The sequence below is a fragment of the Anopheles gambiae genome, chromosome 3 (assembly GCF_943734735.2).
Source record: "Anopheles gambiae chromosome 3, idAnoGambNW_F1_1, whole genome shotgun sequence".
Classification (NCBI taxonomy): Eukaryota; Metazoa; Arthropoda; class Insecta; order Diptera; family Culicidae; genus Anopheles; species Anopheles gambiae.
In genome coordinates this window covers 31,889,697-31,912,024 of record NC_064602.1, presented here as the reverse complement: position 1 = coordinate 31,912,024, position 22,328 = coordinate 31,889,697, and the positions used below count along the sequence as shown (strand labels likewise).

Below are 22,328 nucleotides of genomic sequence, written 5' to 3'. Positions count from 1 at the left end.
CAGCAAGAAGTAGGGCGGCGTCCTCAATTGCCTATCTACACAAACAAAATCCACTTAAAAGATATCCCCTCTGTCCGTACTTTCCTCCATGACTGCCTTCTCGTTCCGAGCCCGAGTGGCAAGGTTAACGTAAACGATGACTTGGTGGATCGAAGAGCGTCCGATAGGTGTTTGCCTTGATCGTCACCTATTATGACATCTCGCGGAGGTCTCGCTTGCAGCATCGACGCGCTTTTGACGCGCGTTTGATGTTGGCATAATGGAAGAGGTCGAGCCGCCTTGCGTGGTTAACGGGCGGAAGAGATCACTCACACACTCACTCACTAATAAGTGGAAGTGATGGATGCGTCAGTCTCACGTAACTTGGCAGCAGCAGCAGCAGCAGTAGGTCGGGGTGTATGCTGCTGTGCTACATATTTTCCACTCCAGGGCGTAGAATGTAACAGCATAACACCTTTCAGCTCAGTCAGCGGGAGTTCCAAGAAAGGGTGCTACACGCCTGAGGAAAGACTTCAAGAGGTCGATTGAGGTAAAAGCGCGGTCCTCACAGCGTTACAGGTGATAGGTTTATTAAGTGTTTCCTTCCCCCTCAGCTTTAGACATTCACAGAAGGGTTTTGTGCACATGATTATCAAACACATAGTGTGTGTGTTGTGCATTGCAGCAACTAAAAAGGGGGAGCAACGATCTCTCGAATTTAAGGGTCAAGATGATAGATCCCTTCAGCGCTTATCGCTCGGTGAGGCCGCTGACCGGCGCACGCCAGGCGGCCCGGTTTTATGCGCCCCATTAATCTTAACCCTAACGACATTATGCTAAGTCGCTTGCGGTGTAAAGCATCAAAACCAGCTAACGCTGATCGCTGTGCCAAACCCACCCATTGTTTTCCGCTGGCTTTTCTTATTCGTTTTTCCCTGCTCTGGTGTCCCTTGTTGTTTCCCTTGAGTTACTGGGGGTTTGGGTTGAACCGGGCGGCAAATGGGGAAGCGGTCCGTTTCAGTTGTAAGGGACTTTGGACTAGAATTTAGTAGAACCATAAATCTGTCTCCCCTGTCATGGTAAGCGGCGCGAGCGTTCGCTCGTGCGCTCTATGACTTACAACATCTCTCGTGTATTTCGGACGTCGGGCGTTGCACCACGATCCAGCAAGCACTACCCCCCCGGCAGTGGGTTTTTAACGCTTGTTTTGCTTTCAAACGTGCAGGGCAGGTGGTCTGGTTTGGCGCAGCACCGCCTAACGGGTTGCCCAAAATTCACTCGAACGATTTCTACCCAATAAAACGATTCATTGCGGGCTAATTGTGGTGGATTCAATTAATTCAAAAAAGAAAATAGTGGAGGGGAAGCAGCTCGCTTATTAGCAACCGCGAAAGCCGGTGCAAACAACCTTTTTGTGAGTGTGTGTGTGGTCACCGTCAAGGTTATTTGGATAGAAAAAAACAAGGGCCGGACAGAAACCATGGGGGGGGGGGGAACTTGCACATCGCGCGGAGTAAGTACGGGGTATGGTGTGGAGTGCAGTCAAAAAGTTGGGATGTTATGCATGCTAGGTTTCCATCACGACCACCGATCACTACGGGGGTGTTGAGTTTTCAGCCAATGTAAGGTGCGCCATTGTTGGACATTGGTAGCGCATAAATTAGATTTGGCAGTCCCCCCCAGTACTAATGTGTGCTCTCCAAGCGGAATTTAAAAAAGCAATGAATCATTCTAATAAATTATGCGCCGGGAGCAGTCGCGTGCCCTTTGTCCTTTGCTTGCATTGTGCAAAGTCATCAAAGGAGCATAGCGACAAAAGCTATCAAGGGCAAATCTCTAGGACGATAGAACATGGGGTATGGCGTCCTTGAGACATTTTATAATAAAAATACACAAATAGAATTTCATTGTTCTCAGCAGGACTTTGTACAAAAGCACTCGCAAAACTAACTAATGTTGGGATTCATGAATCTGAATGAATCAATGAATCTGAATCTCGATTGGAAAGATTTATGAATCTCAAACATTCATGAATTTCAAACATTCATGGATCTTCAAAGATTTATGCATCTTGAAAGATACATGGACATCAGAAGATCCATGAATCTCAAAAGGTCTATAAATCTCCAAAGATTCTAATTAATCTTCTATGTCGAAAGATTTATGAATCTCAAGGGATTCATAAATCTCTAATAATTCATAGACTCTAGACTCTAGACGACTCTGAACTACTCCAGATGTCTCCAGATGACTCCGGACAACTCCAGACGACTCCAGACGAGCTTGAGTTTTTAACTATTCTTCTTCTTGGTGCAACAACCAACGTGTTCATGCTAGCCTATACAGGCTTTGAAGACTTCTTGGCAAGTACCACGCAGCTGGATAATTTGTTTTACTACGGGGAGACGGTCCATGCGAAGCTTGAAACTATGACGGGCATGTTTTAGGTAGGATTGAGCAAATTCAATAATTTGGAAATCACACCTCTCTATAGATTCATGATTCCCTGGTGATATATGAATTCTAATGGATGTATGAATCTTATAGATTCATGCATCTTTCGAGATTCATGAATTCCTTGGAGATTCATGAATGTTTAGAGATTCATGAATCTTTGAAGATTCATAAATGTTTCGAGATTCATGAATCGTTGAAGATTCGACTCGAGATTCGAATCACTCATCACTCAAGATTCATATGAATAAATCTGTACGAATGATTCATGACACCCAACACTAAAACTAACCTCAGATTTTCATCCTAGATTATTTCTGCCTGAAAAATATGGAAGGTTAGCTTATAAAGTATTGAGGTTTGTTTTAGCTGCTGAAGCATAAATAACTATAAATTGTCTTAAAATTGTATGATCGTGTCACTCTTAATCTAATTAATCATAAATATAATTGCCTTGACATGTTTACAAAACATAAACACCAAAAATTCAAACTTTTTTGTACGAAAGTGTATAAGCGAGGAACCCTCCGATTTTTGTTGTTGAATTTTTATGGTCTTATGAGTTCTCATTTATTCAGAATTCACTATTTAATCCTTCATTTAACTCCATTCTCTGCTCTGGCTTCAATAATTCTGAATTAACCGTTGAAATCACTCATAAACTCATTCAATACAGCCTCTACAGACAGGCATGTACCTTCAATTTAAAGAACATGTGAACCTTACACCTTTTCCTGCTGCGAATTTCTCCCCCCGGGAGATTGCTACAATGTATCGTGCCCTATCTATGGCCCCCAAAAACTGCAGGCGACGTACCCCCGGCCATTGTATGCAGAAGGCTGCCTACATGAGCGCACCCTTTCGGTGGTTCCATTTCTCACATGGCTCAGATCCCCCATAAACAACAGAGTTTGCATTTCCCATGCGTCGTCACCATCGCACAAAACTGGAGCATTCCCCCGTATCGAATGTCGTCGTCCGCCGGTGTCTTCGGAAAGAGTCTCTCCTATCCGACCCCGAAGAGCACAGGCGCATTTTAGGCGAGCAATTATTTTGCTGAACTACCCTCGGTTGTGTGTGCTGCGCGCACAAGTGGGCGCAAAATGGGCACAAGTTGATGATGTTGGGGCGCCACCACCAAATGTGCCAATGTTTCTTTCGTTGTGTATGTGTGTGCGTGCTCACGTGTTTGTAATACGAGCTCTGCACGAGGGCTCGGGTGTCGACTGACTTAGTTTCGCTTTTCAAATGCGAATTTTGTACTGCTTGCCCTGTTACGGGCCTGTTTGCGATCGTTCATCCACCTTAAGCATAAGTCTGCAGTATGCAAATGTGTGTGTGTATTGCAAGCGTGGCCCGGCGTCTGTTTCGTCCCAGAAAGCATTGGCGTGTGTTTGCACCATTAGGGGGAACGTTTGCCTTGCCACCATCAAATCCACCCGGTCTGTCGGGCGGTGGAGGCGAAAGCAAAAATGTGTTAGACCCACCGAAATATGCCTTAAGGGGGGAACTGGGAATGTGGCTCGTTTTCCTGAAACCCCCTTCCCGATAGTACATCTTGCGTTGAGACACGGCGTTTGTTTGGCAGAAATTGCTATTTCGATGCCCTTGGCCTCGTGGCGCGCCCATTGAGCAACACCTGGAGAGCGGCTGTGTGCGGGTTTGGAGGCAGAACAACAAAACACACTCGGAAGCGCACGAGAAAGCGTGATGATCTCGTTTTTCGCGTACGGAAATTTCCATTCTCTCCATAAATAAAGCGGCTGTTCGGAGACAGTGGGCGCAAAAAGGGCTTTGACGTCACTGGGGTGGATTGTAGTAGGTCACGGCATCTGGTATCCTGTGGGCACCAGGACGCACCCTTGGAAGGAGCAGGGTGTACGCCGGAGAGCACCCACAGTCGTGGGAAATTTGTACGTGAAACACATTTATGCAAATGTGCGCTTGATTTGAGCGAGAGAGAAATGGGATTGGGCTTGGAGAAAAATCTTAAAAAGGTCAGTGTGGTGAAAATGAGGGTGAAAATGAAACACATGCGCCTTAATAAGGGTATTAAGTAGGGGTGGAAAAATTGAATTATTCATGTGCTCTCTAAATAAGCTGTTAAATGATGTATTATAAGTTAATGTTTTCATGCAGCAATATTTATGCTCGCGGCGGCGTGTGGTGACCCTGAATGTTTCGTTAAACGTAGTGGAAACTGAGCAATCGCCTACGAGATGGCCGAGAAGACTTACTTCCCTGTGAAATGTGGTGTACAACATTCTCGAAGGTTTTTTTTTCTTAAAACAACTCGACGGGGGTTCCCTTCCTTGCACGCGTTACAATCTAGTTCAACTGCCCCGTTCGTCCAATGTTCGCAAATATGGCAAGGACAAATCCTTTTCGCTCGCTGCTGCTGCTGGTAGTGGTGGTGGTTGGCATAGTTTTTTGTTGGTTCCCTTTAACCACCCCCCAAAACACCTCCAAGTATACGTTGGACACAGTGTGGAGGGAATGTCCCCACTCACCGCTTTTTTCTTTCATCGATCCCCGAACTGCTGTGGTGTATATCGAAAGTCGGTGGTGTGTGGAGGTTAAAGCGCTGCTGCGCTTAACCGATACTCCAAAATAAGTGAAAGGAGTGCGGCATGTGTTGGTCTGCTTATGTGCAGGAGTTACGGTGCTTGTATCTCTCGCCATCGTTCAAGCACTAGTGTGTATGTTAAGCGCCATTTTTTTAACGGGCCAACATGCACATTGACTTATTGGAAGACATTGGAAGACACCGACACACAACCACGATTGGACGGGCGAGCTGGTAGTCGTTGTAAATCGTTTGAAGGGCTTCGGCGGGGATGTCGTGGAAAGAAAGTCAATGGTCGGTTATCCCACGCAAACACACATACATACACACCCGGGAAAGTTTGTTTGTCCCCGGTGGGATGACCTTGAAGTACGCCGCTAAAGCCGCTTAAGCCAGGCCTCCGTGTTGCGCGGGTTGTTCTGCTTTTAGCTTAAGTTGCTCGGAGATGCGAAGATCGATCAAACTTAATTAAATGTTAGTCTCCCACTCTCGTCTGCTGTAGTGCTGACGAGTAAACTAGTGATGTGCTCTCTGGAGTGCACTCACGACTTTGATTCGAATACGTCTATTGCTAGGCCGATTCCAACTCCGGCAACATCGGAACCACTAGTTCTGCCCGGAGTTGGAATTGTACGGAGTCAACAATGACTCCGTATGATTCCAGACGACTCTAGACGACTCTAGACGACTCTAGACGACTCTAGACGACTCTAGACGACTCTAGACGACTCTAGACGACTCTAGACGACTCTAGACGACTCTAGACGACTCTAGACGACTCTGAATTATAGATGACTCCAGATGACTCCGGATAACTCCAGACGACTCCGAATGATTTTGGATAGACTCCGGATGGCTTGTTGATCCGGATGACTCCAGATGACTGCGAATGACTCCGAATGACTCCGAATTGCTCCGAATGACTCCGAATGACTCCGAATGACTCCGAATGACTTCGAATGACTCCGAATGACTCCGAATGACTCCGAATGACTCCGAATGACTCCGAATGACTCCGAATGACTCCGAATGACTCCGAATGACTCCGAATGATTCCGAATGACTCCGAATGACTCCGGATGACTCCGAATGACTCCGGACGACTCCAGTCAGCAACGAGTCTAGACGACTCCGGATGACTCCGGATGACTCCGGATGATTCCGGATAACTCCAGATGACTCCGGATGACTCCGGATGACTCCGGATGACTCCGAATGACTCTGGATGACTCCGGATGATTCCGGGTGATTCTGGATGACTCTGGATGACTCCGGATGACTCCGGATGACTCCGGATGACTCCGTATAGCTCAGGGTGATTCAGGATGACATATGACTCCAGACGACACCGGATAATTCCCGACGACTCCGTATGGCTCAAGGCGATTCCGGACGGCTCCAAACAATTCCAAACGGCTCCGGGTAATTCCGCAATTTTTGGAGTCGGATCGGAGTCGACTCCGGATTTTTGCCAACTTTACCTTTCATTACTACAAACAGCTGGGAGACAACAAATGGTGTGGGGTTTCTTTTTATCCTCAACAAAAAGGAGGGTGTGTTCGTTGGTTTTTGTTTTGATCGCTCGGAAACGGTTCCGGTTATGATGATGTCCGCGTTTGGAGTTCAGAAAAGCCTCGAGCCCCCTGCTCAACACGCTCCGAAGAAGGCGCGATCGCGCAAAGTGTTCGCGCCCAATAAGGCAAGGCTGCTAGCCGCTACCCCTCCCCAATGGACATTCGGATGACGAAAGTGTTCGAAGATCGCGATCAATGAATCAAAGGAGAGCGCCCGTGCGCGAGCCAACCGCGAGACACTAAATCGTTTCACGTAAACCAGCGACAAGGTCACAAGCACTCTTTTAGTGTATGTGTGTGTGTTGAATGTGAATGGATGAAGTTGTTGTGTGCGTGTCTCCCAGTGCGACATTGGACGACAAGTGGAAGGAAGTTGCCATCGTGCTCACGCATCGAAAGCATCGCGCAATGTTTCCTTGAGCGTCTGCGTGCAATGATAAAAGCAACAAACCAATAAATCATAAAAAAGCATCATTTCATACACACGTGGGAAGGATGACAGGTTAGCCCTTTCTGTTACATCCCGGTGTTGAATCGGATCGTTCCCCCCGGTGAAATTTTCTCAGCTACAAACCATGTTGATTGCGCTTCCACGACGATCTCTCGCCGCGTTCGGGAGAAAAGTATAATTATGATTAGCTAATTTGGCCCTCCCATTGCCGGGAAAGGCTCCCATTTAGCGAGTTCCTCCCACTTCTCGGGCTGATAATGGACCCTTGCACACCCTGAGCTTTATGAATGGATTGGGGAGGGGTATAATGCGCACCGAAGGGATTGCTTTTGCTGAGTGATTCATTTGGTTCGGTGCAGCGCGAGAGAAAGAGCGAGCGATCAGCTTTGATAGTCCGGGTGATAACGAGTAGCTAGACCTTGACCGGCGGACCACTTAGTGTGAAGCCAGGGAAAATGAAAGGTGGGGAGGAAAAAACAAGTAGGAGGACGACGTGGTGTATCCATTAGAGATCATTATGATGGACCCTCCCATGCGATTACGCTGTGTTTTTTTCTTCATTTTTAAACCTTCCACAACAACACAGGATCGCTTCGCTGTGTTGTGTATTGTTGGGTAATTTTATTTCCATTGCTCATGTCACACACGGAGCCGTACGCGGAGGTTCGTGCCCTAACCACCGCCACCACCGTAGGCGTGTGTGTGTGCGTGCGCCTGTGTGGGCAACGCTTGTACCACCTTCGGTGTGTTGCATTTAAATGTTTTGCGGTTCGTCGTCTGCTGCATTTCGTAATTGGTAAAAATTGGTGCATCCACGGGCGTGAAACACCGTTGCTGCGTTGCGGTTTGCTGTGTAGCAAGGCGACACCACCCTTCCCGGGGCGGCTGCTGTGGTGGGCTGCTGTGGTTGTGGGACTTTAATTTGCATGCGCTCTAGAAACCACCCAGGCGACGAACCCCTCCTCAGAAGAAAATAAAATTAAAAAAAACACGCATTCACCTACTTAAAAGCGCGATATCTTTCGAACCGTTTGCTGCGGCGCTGCGCGCTGATCGATTAAAACCCGGAGCAAACTCTTAACGCATCCCGGGAGGGGAAAACAAAAGGCTCTGTGTGGCCCCGTGCGCGCCCAGCCCGTGCTCAAAGGGGGACGTTTGTGTGGAATATGTTGTCGTGTTTAGCTGCGGCACAAGCAAAAGGGATTACACTACAGGTTTAATCTGCTCGTTTGTTTGCGTCGGACAAAATGTGTTTTGATGGGATTATGCTTTCGGTGGAGAGTGTTATCGACGTTTTTGGGGACGGTTAAGATCTTGAGCTTCTGGAGAAGTGTTTTCGGTGGTGTTTCGAGTGGTCTACGGGTTGCTGTCGCGCTCGTGAAAAGTATCGCGTGCGGGGACCATTTCGAAGTTGTTGGCATCATCAGTTGCGCGCGCGCGTTGAGTAATGGCTTAGGCCACTGACCACCAGACTGAAAGACAACGGAGGGAGTCAGTTAAGGTCTAAGCTCCGGCAGCAATTGCAAAACTTAAGCCCTGGTGTTGGTACAAAACCAATCGAAACCAGTGCCTTTCCAACAAAAGCCGTATCACGGCTCCAAACCTCGTCTCGTGTCGGGGGACAATGAACCTCCTCTGCTGTGGCCTGTTTGAACATGCGGGGGTTACCTCAAACCCGCTATCGGAAGCATCTGAACACGGAGAGTTCCCACATTCCCCAAACTCTGCTCCAAAATGACCCGAAGTTGACACAGCACAGCGAATGGACCTGCTGGATGGAATGTTGTCCACCGTTGGCTGCATTCTTGGCTGGTTTCGACTCAGGCGCTATGCTGATTGCAGCAGCACCGGTCGAACTCTTGCCTTTCACGCGATGGTGAACCACCTGAACACCACCACCACGACCCGTTTGGGTGGTGACCTCTTCCGTCCAATTATGGGGCCAGTATGGCACTTGCTGTTTCCCTTCTTTCCTTGAAGTGACTTGTTGCTCTGGTGGTGGCGACGGCGGCCTGCAAGAGCTTTGATGTTGCTTTTTTGCGTGTCGCTTCGTTCGACTGTGGATAATCAGTGGGCGAAAGGGCCCCTATTATCCGTTGAGTGATGTTGTTGAGTACGCGTGGTGGTGGGAGCAGACTTGAAGACGGTGGAAGGATTAGGAAGTGTCTTGGACCGGGAGGGTCAAAAGATGCGACATCTTCGTCCCGCGCATCACTCTGTGGGGCCAAATTGCCGATTGGAAAACGTTTGATTACCGTTATTAGGGGTGAATAAATGGGCTATGTATTAGTCGTTGATAAGGTCTATTGGAATTGATTTGGAGAAAACCTCATCAAGATGTTACAGAGAGTGTTATGTAGTTATTTAGTGCCGTGGTGAATAGACTTCAAGATAAGACACCATTTCGAACTGGAGAAAGATATTGGAGACCTGAACCCACTACCTCAACGACTACCGAATATGTGATCTTCAGGGTGTTGTTAGGTGTCGGTCCTCCCTTTCCCTTACGGAAAAGTTTGAAGTGAGCAGCAATTGCCAAAGAAAGCTAATTTGGTCCTCGGACCCCGGCATTAGTCATCGCCAATTGGTGCAAATGCCATCCATCACTCGGAATAATGATGACGCAGTGCGCGAGCTGGCGAAGAATCCGATGGCAAAGGGGGGAAATTGAGGGCTGCTGGTGTTAGCTTTCGTTTCATTGGAGTTGACAGGCTGATCGCGACAATTATGGGCGCTGGTGCTACTGTTGCTGCTGCTGTTGCTACTTAAACCGATGATGGGAGTCTGCTGCGTTGCACACTCCACCTTCAGGTCTTTGGTCCTGGTCCCGGCGACCGTATCCGGCGTTAAGGAACATTCCGTTCGTGCCTGACGCAGGCAGCAGAGTGCACCTGGCGGAGGAGAGCGAGCAAAAAAACAGTCTCCGGTGAAAGAAAAACGCCATCTCTCGAGAAGTATTTCGAATTTTAATTTGAATCGTACGCGTAGGAATGCACCGTCCCATGTGCTCGCGGAGTCTGTCCCTAGTGAGGCACCCTTCACTGTTGGGATTGTGCCGTCTTGTGCCCTTCAGTTTTGCTCTTTTTTTTGTTGCTCCACGCGTCTTATTAGTGGCTTAAAGTGACGGTGGCCGCATGATGCGTGTGTGTGTGTGTGTGGGATTTGCGTCAGGGCTGCTACCGGTCTTTTATCGTCCGGGGTTTGTACTTTTTTTAATGCCATCATGCCTGGACGCCGCTCCGCTTGATAGTAAAGTGGCGTGGATCTCATCCCCAGACTCCTCTATCGCACGGTAGTGTCAACTCACTGTCATCACAGTTGCGTTGGGTGCACGCGCGTTTCGGATTGAGTTTCCACACAAGACAGCTATTCTGCGAACTCTCTGCTAAAAGTCCCCCGTTGCCTCCCTGCTAAGCTTTTTGCACAAATGTGATATGAGACACCCATCTAACTCCTTTCCCCCAGGGCTTGCATGTGTGCGGAAAGAAATGTGCATTCCCTCGGCTTTGGTGTCGGTTTCTTTCCAGCAAAGAAGATGATCGGATTGTGTGCATCGCATTACACACCACCAACCCGGGGAACCCGCATTGAAAGATGCATCAAAGGCCACGCATTAGCAGCACTGGATCAGAGACGATGCGTTTGTTTTCCCGTTTTTCCATGTGCGTTGAATTTCACTTTCGATTTACGTAGTCGTCGTCATCCGCTTCGCAGGTCGGGCCGGGGCATGACGATTCTTGGGCAAAATCCGCTTTGGAGGAGGAGGATATGGATTGTGGTTTAGTTTTTATGCGCGCGCATTATCCGTTCGCTGTTTCCCGCTTAGGCGTGTTTATGTTGTAGAATGATGCACATCTTCATCATGAGACCGCTTGGGAGAGTGTGGTAATGTGTTGTCTCTACACGTATTAGTTTCCTTCCTGCACATCTCTCAAAACATCTCTTCAACATCTTCAAGTCATCAGACGAGCGGCACGAAACGGACATAAAACATGCACGTAAAACATGACGTTAGTTTTGTTGCTTTTGCGGCGACCTGAAACTCAGAATCGTGTGTCCAATTCTTGCCATTTTGTGATTGCTTCACACTGTCGTCGCTACATTCATCTTTTTTTGGTTAGGAGATGCTTTTGGGACATAAATTTCCGTACCGTTGTCTAGTGGCGTCTCTGCGCGCAATGCTGACGTCCTCTTTGATGTTTTGAGATTTGTGGTCTTGTTGAGTGCCAGGAAGAAGAATGTACCCATCAACGCTGGTGACATAAATGGAGGAGGCCTCAGGTTTCTCACATTTGTCTCCACTGACGAAGTGTGTGTATGTGCGAATATCACAGCATGGGGGGGAACTTGCAAAAGGGCAGCCAGAGATCCCACTGGGAGAGGGCTCCCATCATTAAGTACTGAATATGCGCTGAAATCCGTCAGCCGGCGTAGCAAACGGGCGAAATGCGAAACGAAGAATTTTAAACGTGTGCATACGACGCGCTTCCATGCACAGCCGAACGTCATCTCTGGCCGTCTGCTAGGCGCAAAAGAGAGGTTTGCGCATCGTTGAGCTCGACAGCAGCAGCAAGCAAATGCGTCAGATTTCTCTCGCTTCAAGTGCGCTTATATGTTTGCTTGCGGAGTGATTTGTTACCTTTTTGCGGCGGGCACTTTCCCGGCGCAAGAGCCTGCATGATCGCTCGTGTAGCAAACTCACACGTCGGTGCAACGATCGTAGAATGTTTTCGTAGAAGACCTGGCCTGGCAACGGGAATGGAAGCTTGCAATTCTGTTGCTACACATTTAGATTGCTCCCCGGCTCCAGAAGCGCCTTGGGTGGTGGGGATGGAGCTACACACTTAGGTGCTAGAATGCAAGTGGAAAGGATGCTAAAAATAAGTCACCGTTGACGCATCGAACGCGCTCTCCCTCTCGGCCCTGGAAAGTGTACAGCTTGAGAAGAGTGCTCATGGCACATCGTTAAGAACTTTATTTGCATTTCACTTATCCCGCCCGACCCAAACCGATCGCATTGCTTTGGAAATTGGATGCGTCCTAAAACTTCAGAGCACTCAGAGTCAATGATTGGAGGGGAGTGGTCGGTCGGAGGTAAATGGCGTACATTAACGTAAAGTGTGCGTGCGTGTTTTTGTAAGCGGAGTCCGCACCACAGACCGATCCGGTCAAATGTAGTGTGTGTGTGTATCGCAATAAATAATCTCTAACCACACCACTACAACCTCTCCCGGGCATCTGTGGGGCGGTCCTTGGATGAACATCATCTCAGGCGCACGAGATCGGGAAATCGGGGATGTAATAAATTTGAAATTGAATACTGATTCGGAAATAGCGTTTGGTTTGAATTGGAGCTCTTAGGCACTTCATCTCCATGGGAGATGCTAGAATTCGGTCCCCCCCCTCAATGGGTGGCATCTCTGGGCAGCTTGGTATGGATATCTCCTAGAGAGGAGATGCTGTGTGTGGAGCGACCAGCGTAGTTGGAATGGGAAAACCGGAAAACAGCTCGACAAACCAAACGGAACGCGGGGACATAAAATTGCTAAAAATCAATGATCTATGACAGGCCATCAAGTCCTGGAGCGGGAAGTAATTTAAATCACGCTCCCTCCCATTGGACAAGTGATCTGATATGGAGGTTGAAGTGTGTCGATCGTGGAGATTGAACCTTGGTGCCGATTAGTAGGATTGGAGATGTAGCGAAGGAGATTACGAGGAGACGGGACATATGCATGTTTCGGTGCGCTACACATTTGTGCGCATACGTATTGATTGCGCTTTGGTGTTACTCCTCCAACCAACTCCCAATTCCTGAAGTTGAACTATCTTGGAGATAGTTGTTTTCTGCCGCCTGCTAATCCAACTCCTAATGAAAGAGGAGAGCGAGAGCACTCCAACGTTTGGTGTGCATAAAAAACTGCGGCTTGTCTTTAGCGGAAGATGCGAGCGCCAAACATCCGGAGGCGGCAACGTTCGCTTGCTCTGGTTTGGGGAACGTTTTGCGGGATGAGGGGAGAGAGAGAAAGAGAGAGAGGATTTAATCTCCGATTTCACGACGCGCCCGTCCAAAGATCTCCGATTCTGGCGGGTTATTTTTGTGCCTCTCAATTCTCCATGGGTTCTTCGTGTGACGCGCGCGCAGTCCAAAATTCCCGGCGGCAGCGGCGGCGGCGGCTCTGGATGGGGTTGTGTTCTTGCGGTGGTCGGCTCCCATCATTAGTGCATTGGCAGAGTCGCTGTTTGATGTGTGTTCGAAGTGTATTGCTCGCATCGGAATCGATCTTGATTCGCTGCCGTGTAGAGTGAAGAAGTTGATTGTGTTTTCTTTGTAATTTCTAATTGTAAAAATTAATAATCATTTTCTTAATCGAAAAGCATGCTAACTGGTCCTCTTTTCTGTTTATTTGCAGATTTTCCATCGCTAGAAAATAGTCATCTTGTGGCGTGCGAACGAAAGCACCTCTTAGCAGCAGCAGCAACCGTCGCAGCCGCCACCGACATGTCGGTACGGTCGCCGAACTGTCATCCAGCGCTCTGCGTGCCGCTGGTCCACTTCTTGTGCCACTGAGAGGGTTGGAACCAAGCGCTTTTGGTGAGGGAAGGAAGATACAGTGTGCAGGGTATAAGGCGCAGCAGTAGAATAAATCGTCCGGCAGGAACAGTGAGGAACACACAGTGTCCTGGTGCGATCGGCGTGTTTGTGTGGAGTGAACCGATACACACAGTCGTTAGGCTTGGGTGGTGCAGACTTGCAAATTAGCAGATTGAAGCCATGAAACCACCGAGCATTGACATGTCATCAGCAGCAGCCACTAACAGCAGCAGCAGCAGCAGCAACACGATCCGACCATCGCCGGCAGCAACATCCTCACCGACGATAGCGAATTCTATTGTACATAGTAGTACTAATGTAGCCAGCGGCATAAGCGGACCGGTGGGCCCCGGTGTAGGCGCGTCTAACAGTAACAGCAGCAGTAGCAGCAGCACGACAACACCAACACATACTGCCACGGGAGTTGTGCCAGCAGCAGCTGGTGCGACAACGGCGGCCGCCAACAACAGCAGCAGCAGTGCGGGCGCCAGTCCGAGCTGCTTCATCAAGCCATCGCTTTCGCTCAACTCGCTGCCACCGCAGGGACATCCCGAAGGCTCGGAGATGGCTCAGCACAGGCTGCGTATCGATAGGCCTTACAACAGTTTAAAGGTGAGTGTGTGTGTGTGTTGGTGGCTCTTTGTGTTTTGCATGTCTCTGTATATAATAACGTCCCCTATCGTCGCTTTGTTTTGCAGAAGAAACGTGACACAGAGCGGGAACTGTGGCGACGGTCGTGGGGCAGCGGGCACAGCCACAGCTCGTGCAGCCTGCAGAGCAGCACCACCAACACCGGCCTCGGCAAGGACGATTTCTGGGCGGCCTTGCAGACGAACTACAACTTCATCATGGACACCAACCTGCTCGACAGCTGCCGGGAGGCGCGGGGCGAAATCGAGGGCACCGTCTGCCGGGACGACCTCGAGGACGATGATGTCAACTGTTGTCGAAAGGTAGGGAGTGTTTTGTGCAACCGATATGATTGAAAAAGAGACTAATTAGTGCATTTTTTGGCTTTTAGGCACTGTTCAAACCAGCACAAACGCACCGCTTCTATGGCGATCCGCGCCTGCTGCGCCAGTGGATCAAAGAGATGGAGAACCGAGTGGCCAGAGTACCGTCGGTAACGGAAACCAAGAGACTGAGAATCGAGCAGCTGCAGAAGCTGGCAGTAGAGCACGGGGTAAGTGAGCTCTGGGGGAATTTATTTTCGGTGCGTTGCACTCCAGCGCGCGCGCACCGCTGCAGCAGAGTAGACATTCTTAAGCCTTAAAATAACCCCGTACACCACACCGCCCATGGAATCTTGAAGAGGTAGTGGCAGCAGCAGCAGCAGCGTGCCCTTACTGAGGGAATTTGGGGTACTTGTTCCAACCACGAAAGCATGCATACGTAATAGGGCTAAAAGATGGGGGGGAAGAAAAAGCAACACCAGCCATCAACCTTTTCGGGAGGTTGCGTGTGTGTGTGCATATTTCATTATGTCACATGTCAGTGACACGGTTGAGAATGGTTTTCCAGTGTGTTTGTTGTGATGATCGGTGTTTGCGATCGTGCCAGTTCTGGGTCAGTTTGTGCGTTGGTGGATGATGATGAAAATAAGAAGCAGTAACACTAATATGGCAGTTCGGTGCAGTGATATGTTACTGTATAGTGGGAAAAGTCATCAAACAGCTTTTCCTCTGGCAATGGGAGTAGTGCTGCGGTTTTTCAAGATGAGTTTAGGTTTGGGTGTTGATAGAAGTGTGAGACCGGATTCGGCTTTTTTTCTTTCTTTCTCAGAGTTGTAATTTAGCCATGTCTCGACAGACTGATGGGTGCTTTGCTCCATTTTTAAATATTGACAAATGTGTAGCATGGGGAAAGAACCTGCAAACGTTGCAGCAGTTAGTTGTGGAAGCGACGTTGATGATGCTTCTCCAGACGGGTATACACAAACGTTCATTCGGTTTTTTTTTTGGTGAGGGTTCCGTGTTGAAATGTATACGATTTATGGCATGTTTCCGAACCTCTCCTCTCCCCCGGTATCATAACTCGGTGCGATGGAGCAGATGAGTTGCTTCAGCTGTGGGTGGGATAGAATGTAGTATATGATGCTTCGGGATTAGTGCGTATAGATTGCCGAGTCAGAGTGACAGAAGCATCGCGCTTCTGATGGTTCTGTGTGACGTTGACGCTGAGCGCTGAGAAAGATCTGATAAATAGTGGTTTTTAGTTTCGCGTGTGTTGTTAACACGCACAGACAGTGCATCAAAAAAAAAGCAATTGAACACGCTTGTTTATTAGTTGACTATTAATAAGCAACGTTAGTAGTTGCGGTACAGCGCACGTTTTTGGGTGTTTGTTTCAGGCGAAATAGTTTCATATTCAATCGTTTAATTTCCAAAATTACTATTCGAGACATTTAGGAGTATGTAATGAGTTTTATTGTGTTCTACAGAATTTTCCAAGTCGTTTTCAAATGTAAACATTATTATTCACCGCGTGCAAGATGTTAATCCACACCAATCTGACATTTCATTTTCATCAAAATAATTTTTAATTTCTACAGTATGATTTTCAACACGCCTCTCAAGCTGGATTGAGTTAGACAGTTTTTTGTTATGTCTTTGAAAGTCATGTGTAAAAACTGAAATTTCATTTTGAAGGAAACGCACTATTTGACAGCTGTTGAAAAACATCTTGGATGTGGTGAATAATTATGTGCACATTCGAAAGTGACTTGGAAACTCCTGTAAATGCTACACGTAAAAATATACACAAAAATCAAAACAGAATTAAACATAACTAATTTAGTGGAGTAAGGTAAGCTCACTGGAGCTGTGTATAGGAAAAATCAGTCTTACGGTAGCAGCAATACCAGGCGAAATAACGACGAGCGAATAAGCTATACCAGTTGGTTGCTGTCTTCGCTAAAATAAAGCGAAACGGGTTGAGCGCCTGAAGATATGCACACCGCATGACTGGTATAATGGTCTGGTATAATCAACTTTTGGGCGGTTTGCAAGTTGGTTTTGAATTTCCTTGGCTGATTTTAGTTTTTTTAAGCAAATTGGTTGCAAAAGATTTTAAATTTATGTAAACAATTAATTATTTTCTTTTTCATTTTTTGAAATATTTGATTGATTTAATCTTCACAATTATATCATGCACTCAATGTTACGATTAGTGTGATGCAACCATGATGCATGCGCTTTTCCGTTGCATCGTCCATCGATCGCACCTCTGCTTCTCTACCCCACTCCCCAGTGAGCTTATCGTGTGGAAAGTTTGTTCGAAAAAATAATTCAAAAATCATTTCGTTTTGCACACATCAAATTTTCTCTACCCCAAAGCCTGGGGGCCGCCGCTTTGACCCCATTTTCACACGACAATTACAACAAAGCCTCCACCCGGTACGGTGGATGTTCTGTGGTTTAATTAGATTAGACCCGATCCGATACGCGGCGATCGAAACCGGTTACACTTTAACGCACAGATTCCGCCCGGTCGGGGACGGTGCGGGAGGAAGCAACACAGGTCTTCAATCATCAGCTGGATGTCGTCCGGCTGGAGGCTCGAGCGCGTGTGTGCCCAGCACCGGAGAGTGGACACGCATTAAAGCATGAAACCTTCGGCCACGGTTGCTCTCGGCACCAGCGGCCTTCGCGAAAGCGCCTAGTTTGGGGCTAATTGATCGCGCACAGTTCCTAGTTGGCGAAACTTGTTTTGGTTTTTTTCTGCTCGCTTCGCCTTTTTTGCCCGAGATGGACAATCCGGTGTTGATGAATGAAAATCGGGGGAGCCGCGTATGTGTGCATCTTTGTTCGAGGGGGGCGAAGACACAGTGGGAAGAAAGTGAAGTGATTTGGGCGCCCAAAATTGATTAGTATCCTAACGCCGCCAGCACTGCAGGGAGTCTTTAAGGGGCGGCTGTTTTGTTTTGGTTTTCATTTTTTGGTTGGCAAATGTGTATGTTTTTGCATCACTCTGGCTTTTGATGTTTCGGGTGGCAGTTGTTTCACATAATGTTATGGCGCACCCCATGGAGCGCTGCAGGCGTTCGCCTGATATAGTAATCAACAAAATACGGAAGCAAGCCTGACCTCCCGCAGGGGGATCAATGCTTTCTAATTACTAAAACTGTAGCATGAGACACCAGAAGCCCAAAAAAGGAAAAAAACGGTTTGCTTTTGCACAAATGGTGAAAATGAAATGTGAAACTTTCACAAATTCCCATGATCGATAGGCGGGCACTACTGCAGAACAGAAAATGACACAACTGCAAAGAACATAATGGTAGCTACTTACTCACCCAGTGCCAGACAAATAATAAAAAAGAGAGCATACAGAAGGTGTTGTAACACTGCTTACGAACATCGGGGCAGCCAACGGCTCATCATAAATCACTTACGCGTACGTCCGCACCGGTCTGGTGTGAACGAGATCTCGGTACCCTCCCACAATACGACCAGCGAGCGTGCGGGGTGATCTAATCTGGTGGTCAGCGTTAGCCAGCGCGCCTTGTGTACACACGGTAGTAATAAATTGTGATTTACTACAAATAGCAGCAGCAGCAGCAGCGCCTCCTCGCACGAACGACTTGGTGCAGTGCGCCGGAGCGACGAACTTTCGGAAGTATTTCGAAGCCTGGCTTAACGCGGCGGTTAGTCGAGATGTGAAAGGAAGTAGGAGGCTCTATTTCTGCAGTTTTAGTTGCAGCCTAGTTGCAGGTGGCATTCAATGTGATTTTCGGACAGATAGCTCTGTTGCAGCCCGTTGTTTTGAGTACTACACACTCCCGAACGAAGGTTGGATAATGTCAGTACATCATATCATCTTCAATGAATGGCTAAGTGACGCTTGAAGGCATCTTTACCGGTACTCGCCCGAGCTGTGTAGGTCGTCTGGCTCGAACCAACGCTCGAACTAAAGGATGGTGCAGAAAACGAATGCAAAAGGAGATGCCTCGCGGGGTGACCGACTGATTTGTAGCAGTAAATAATAGTTGACGTTTAATTAAAACCAATCTGGGGCCCGTCTCGCCATCGTATACGTTTAAGCTAAAGCGTGCCTAGAGACAGAGACGCGTGTGTGTAGTGGTTTGCCAAGCGAAGCCGTTTTTTTCTGGAGGGTATTTTCCTAATAATAATGATGATGGAGAAGCAAAAAGGAAACGATGGCAATGTTGCTGAGATCACGTGAAGACGATCATCATGTTTGCCGTTTAATGTGTACGCTTTTCTCGTTTGTTATTTCGTTTTAGAGTAGGATGTTTCTCTGTCTGTTTGGGAAGGAACAGGAACGATGCCATAAAGATATGAAAAAATGTACAATATCTGGCTCAAAATGAATGTACTTCAATTGGGATATTATTATATGGCAAAAAAGTGTCATCCAGCGTGTGCCCCAACTTCCTCTCTCATAGTGTATATCTCATATTGTACTTGCTCCGATAAAACCCCGGTGATAATTGCATCTCTCGACCCAGATTAATGTTCCACATCGTTTTGGTTTTGTTGCTGCCGCTGCTGCTTCTTTTCATATCCGGTGCTCTGCTCTGCTGCCGGCAATCTCCCTATTTTTTTTTGCTCATTTGTTCCACCGAGTTGTGGGGTCATTTGTGTGTGGGGGAGAAAAGGTAATGCCCCCGCACCGTCCAGTAGCTAGGCACCACCGGCGGGGTTTGCTCTAAAATAATTACACTTTCACTTCCACCAATCGCGATTGTGCATCGGGCCTGCTCTGCTCGCCATGTGTGTTCGAGGTTGGACGGCGCATGTTTGACCGTAAAATGATAGCAAAGTGTAGTGCAAGCAGAGCACTGGACTGGCACAGTTACGATGACGGTAGGTGCTCGCCGGAACGGTGTATCGGGTTTGAATGTCTGCATGTAACAGATGATAAAAGTATAAAATGCGCTTCTTCCGGCGTGCGACTCATAAACACTGTGATGATGGTTGGTACCTCATCAAGAGATGGGAATTGGAGTCTAAAGGAGTTGCTCGTTTTTGGAGCTCTAATAGACTTTGAATGCTCCAACTTATGTGATCTGGTGAGATGGACTGAGAATGGCATAGTTAAAGGATACTAAAAATGACATCTCACTATGATCACTTCGATGAGTCCATCTGAATGTGTTATCGACGAAAAGGATAAGGGATTTCTTGAGATAATAGAATTGGCTTTTTGAATACTTCAAAAAGCTTTCAAACTGGGCATTTCTCGACAACTCTTAAAAACACAATTACCTGCTAGAATTCTTTGAAGGTTATTTTTCATCTCATTTTTCTTTATAATGCTTCTAAAAACACATTTCAAAGATAAAGTACACATTCTAGCTATTGGTGGAGGAGGTACTTGGTGCAAGATCCTATCGTAGCTAATAACGAGCGTGGAATTTTAGTACATCTTATTACAAAAGTGTTGAACACCCCTTTTCATAAATACTGTGATGATGGTTGGTACCTCATCTAGAGTGGGAATTGGAGTCTAAAGTCTTGCTCGTTTTTGGAGCTTGATTTGTTGCTCTAATAGACTTTGAATGCTTCAACTCATATGATATTGTGAGATGGACTGAAATGGACATTAAAGGATACTAAACATGACATCTTACTTCGATCACTTAGATATGAACTCATCTAAGTGTACCTGTTATCGACGAAAAGGATAAGGGATTTCTTAAGGTAATAGGTAATAGAATTGGCTTTTTGAATACTCCGGAAAGCTTTCAAACTGGGCACTTTTTGACACCTCTTCAAAACACCATTACATGCTGGAATTCCTGGAAGGCAGTTTTCATCCCATTTGCTCCTAAAAACACATTTCAAAGGGAAAGTCTACCCCTACAAGTTTCTGATGGAGGAGGTACTTGGTGCAAGATCCTATCGTAGCTAATAACGAGTGTCGAATTTTATTACGCCTTATCACAAAAGTGGTGAACACCCCTTCCTCGATGGGATGGGACGTAAAACTTATCCAGCGAGGGAATAAAAGGTGTTCATCCCGTTTGGTACGATCGCTCGTTTTCACATGTGGGCTGCAATTGCTCAGGCACTTCAAGGAATGAAAAGTTCCATAAAAATAGTATCTCCCTCACCGCCAGCTTTGGTCAATTCGGTACGCTGCCGTTGTTGCGCCGGAGGGTGCTCTGGAATGGAATGAAGCCTTTATATCTCGGTACTTAATTGATCTTCGACACCTTTTCCCCCTTTCCCCTTCTTCCCGATTGGTGTTGCCAAGCCGGCGGCCACTACTACTTAACCCCTTGTTTGGGACCGTCGTCTATCGGTGCTGCTGGGTGCCGTTGTTTTTTTACCTTCAGAAACCTTCTTTCACGCCATCATACTAATCATGTGACCGTACATGGGAGAGTGTGTGTACAGGTGAAAATCTATGATCTACTGGGACACGCCGCACCGTGAGTGGGGTTGGGGTTTGGGGTTTGGGAAAAATGATTAACATTCGTTCCACCTTCCTTCTGCGGTCGCGGGCGTGTTTCTTGCGCTGCACGTCACTTTTATTACATTCGCGCTGGACCTGTGATTTTGTGAACGGGTTGCGCCGTTTTCACCCCTACTTCTACTACCCAACCCCCGCCCCGGTCAGTAAGATGTCGCCGTAAGATTGCGCCCTTTGCGTCGACATACACAGTGCCCTGATTGTGAAAATTATGTGCCCCTTTTACACGCCTCCACCCTGAGGAGAGGAGGGAGTACCTTACTGGAGTTCAACAACCAAGTTGCGTGCGCCAGCGTGGAACAAAGTTCGATGTGCCTCTCGTGGTGGTGGTGGTGGTGCGGTTTTTGAAGTACTGCTGCACCACTGCCAAAGGTGGTGCATTTTGGTCAACCGACGACCGACCGACCAGTACGACGTGCCCCCGAGAGGCTTTGCAGAGCGCACTGGAAAGGCGGCGGCGATCGGTCAGCTGGAAAGAAAACTGGAAAAACTGTCGTAAATGGTCAATTAAAAGAAACGAAATGTGTTTTTTTCTCCTTCTCCTCCTTCTTCTTCTTCTTCTTGCACCCATGGAGCAATACAGAGCCCATGTGTATACCGGTCCGCGTGTGTGTGTGTGTGGGCGAGAGAAGGCCACGTTCCACGTCTGTACGGTTATGGTTTGGGGTACGATCGTGTGTCCTCCCTCAAGATCATTTTTTCCTTATGTTTTCGCACATTGGTTTTGCGGTGCAGTTTTTTTCTGCTTCTCTTCATTGCATCGAGCTTTACACACAGTTTTCCTCTGGTGGTGTGCTTCTCCAGTACATATGTTACGGTTATCTTTTTTTGCTTTTGCATTGATTCTTATTTGCCATTCGTAACATTTTCCGTTGGATCGTTGGAGGTGAAGAAGTTGCTTGCTCGTTCGGTTGAATATTTGATGCGATTTTTGGAACGGTCAATATGCGCGGGCGGAGGAACGTTGAGATATGGTACAAAATGGCCGTTTCCAAATGGCTAGTGGCAGTGCAATCGAGAATTTTGGTTAAAATTGCCAACAAATTGCTCTAAATTTTGCAAAATTGTCGCATAATGTGTGAAATATTTCACACACTCTTTGAAATTTCACACTTCACAAAAGTGTCATTTAACATTGCAAAATCGTCCATACGTTAGTGAGTATTAATTTGGAAGTTTGACGGAATCGATTTGCAACTTTAACTGATTTGTGGGAAAAATGTGTTTTACTGTCTGTTTATTAACTGTCGCCTGGCTGAACAGTTAAAA

General features: G+C 47.4%; 1 protein-coding gene across 1 annotated transcript in view; it reads left to right on the top strand.

Moving 5' to 3' along the window:
- LOC1271296 (klarsicht protein) overlaps positions 1–22,328 on the top strand; it is a 191,108-nt gene that overhangs the window by 40,246 nt on the left and 128,534 nt on the right. Inside the window, exons 2-4 of the mRNA XM_061657941.1 lie at positions 13,438–14,231; positions 14,318–14,572; positions 14,641–14,802. Coding sequence (XP_061513925.1) covers positions 13,800–14,231; positions 14,318–14,572; positions 14,641–14,802 — 849 coding nt within the window. The 5' untranslated portion in view covers positions 13,438–13,799. The remainder of the gene's footprint in view (positions 1–13,437; positions 14,232–14,317; positions 14,573–14,640; positions 14,803–22,328) is intronic.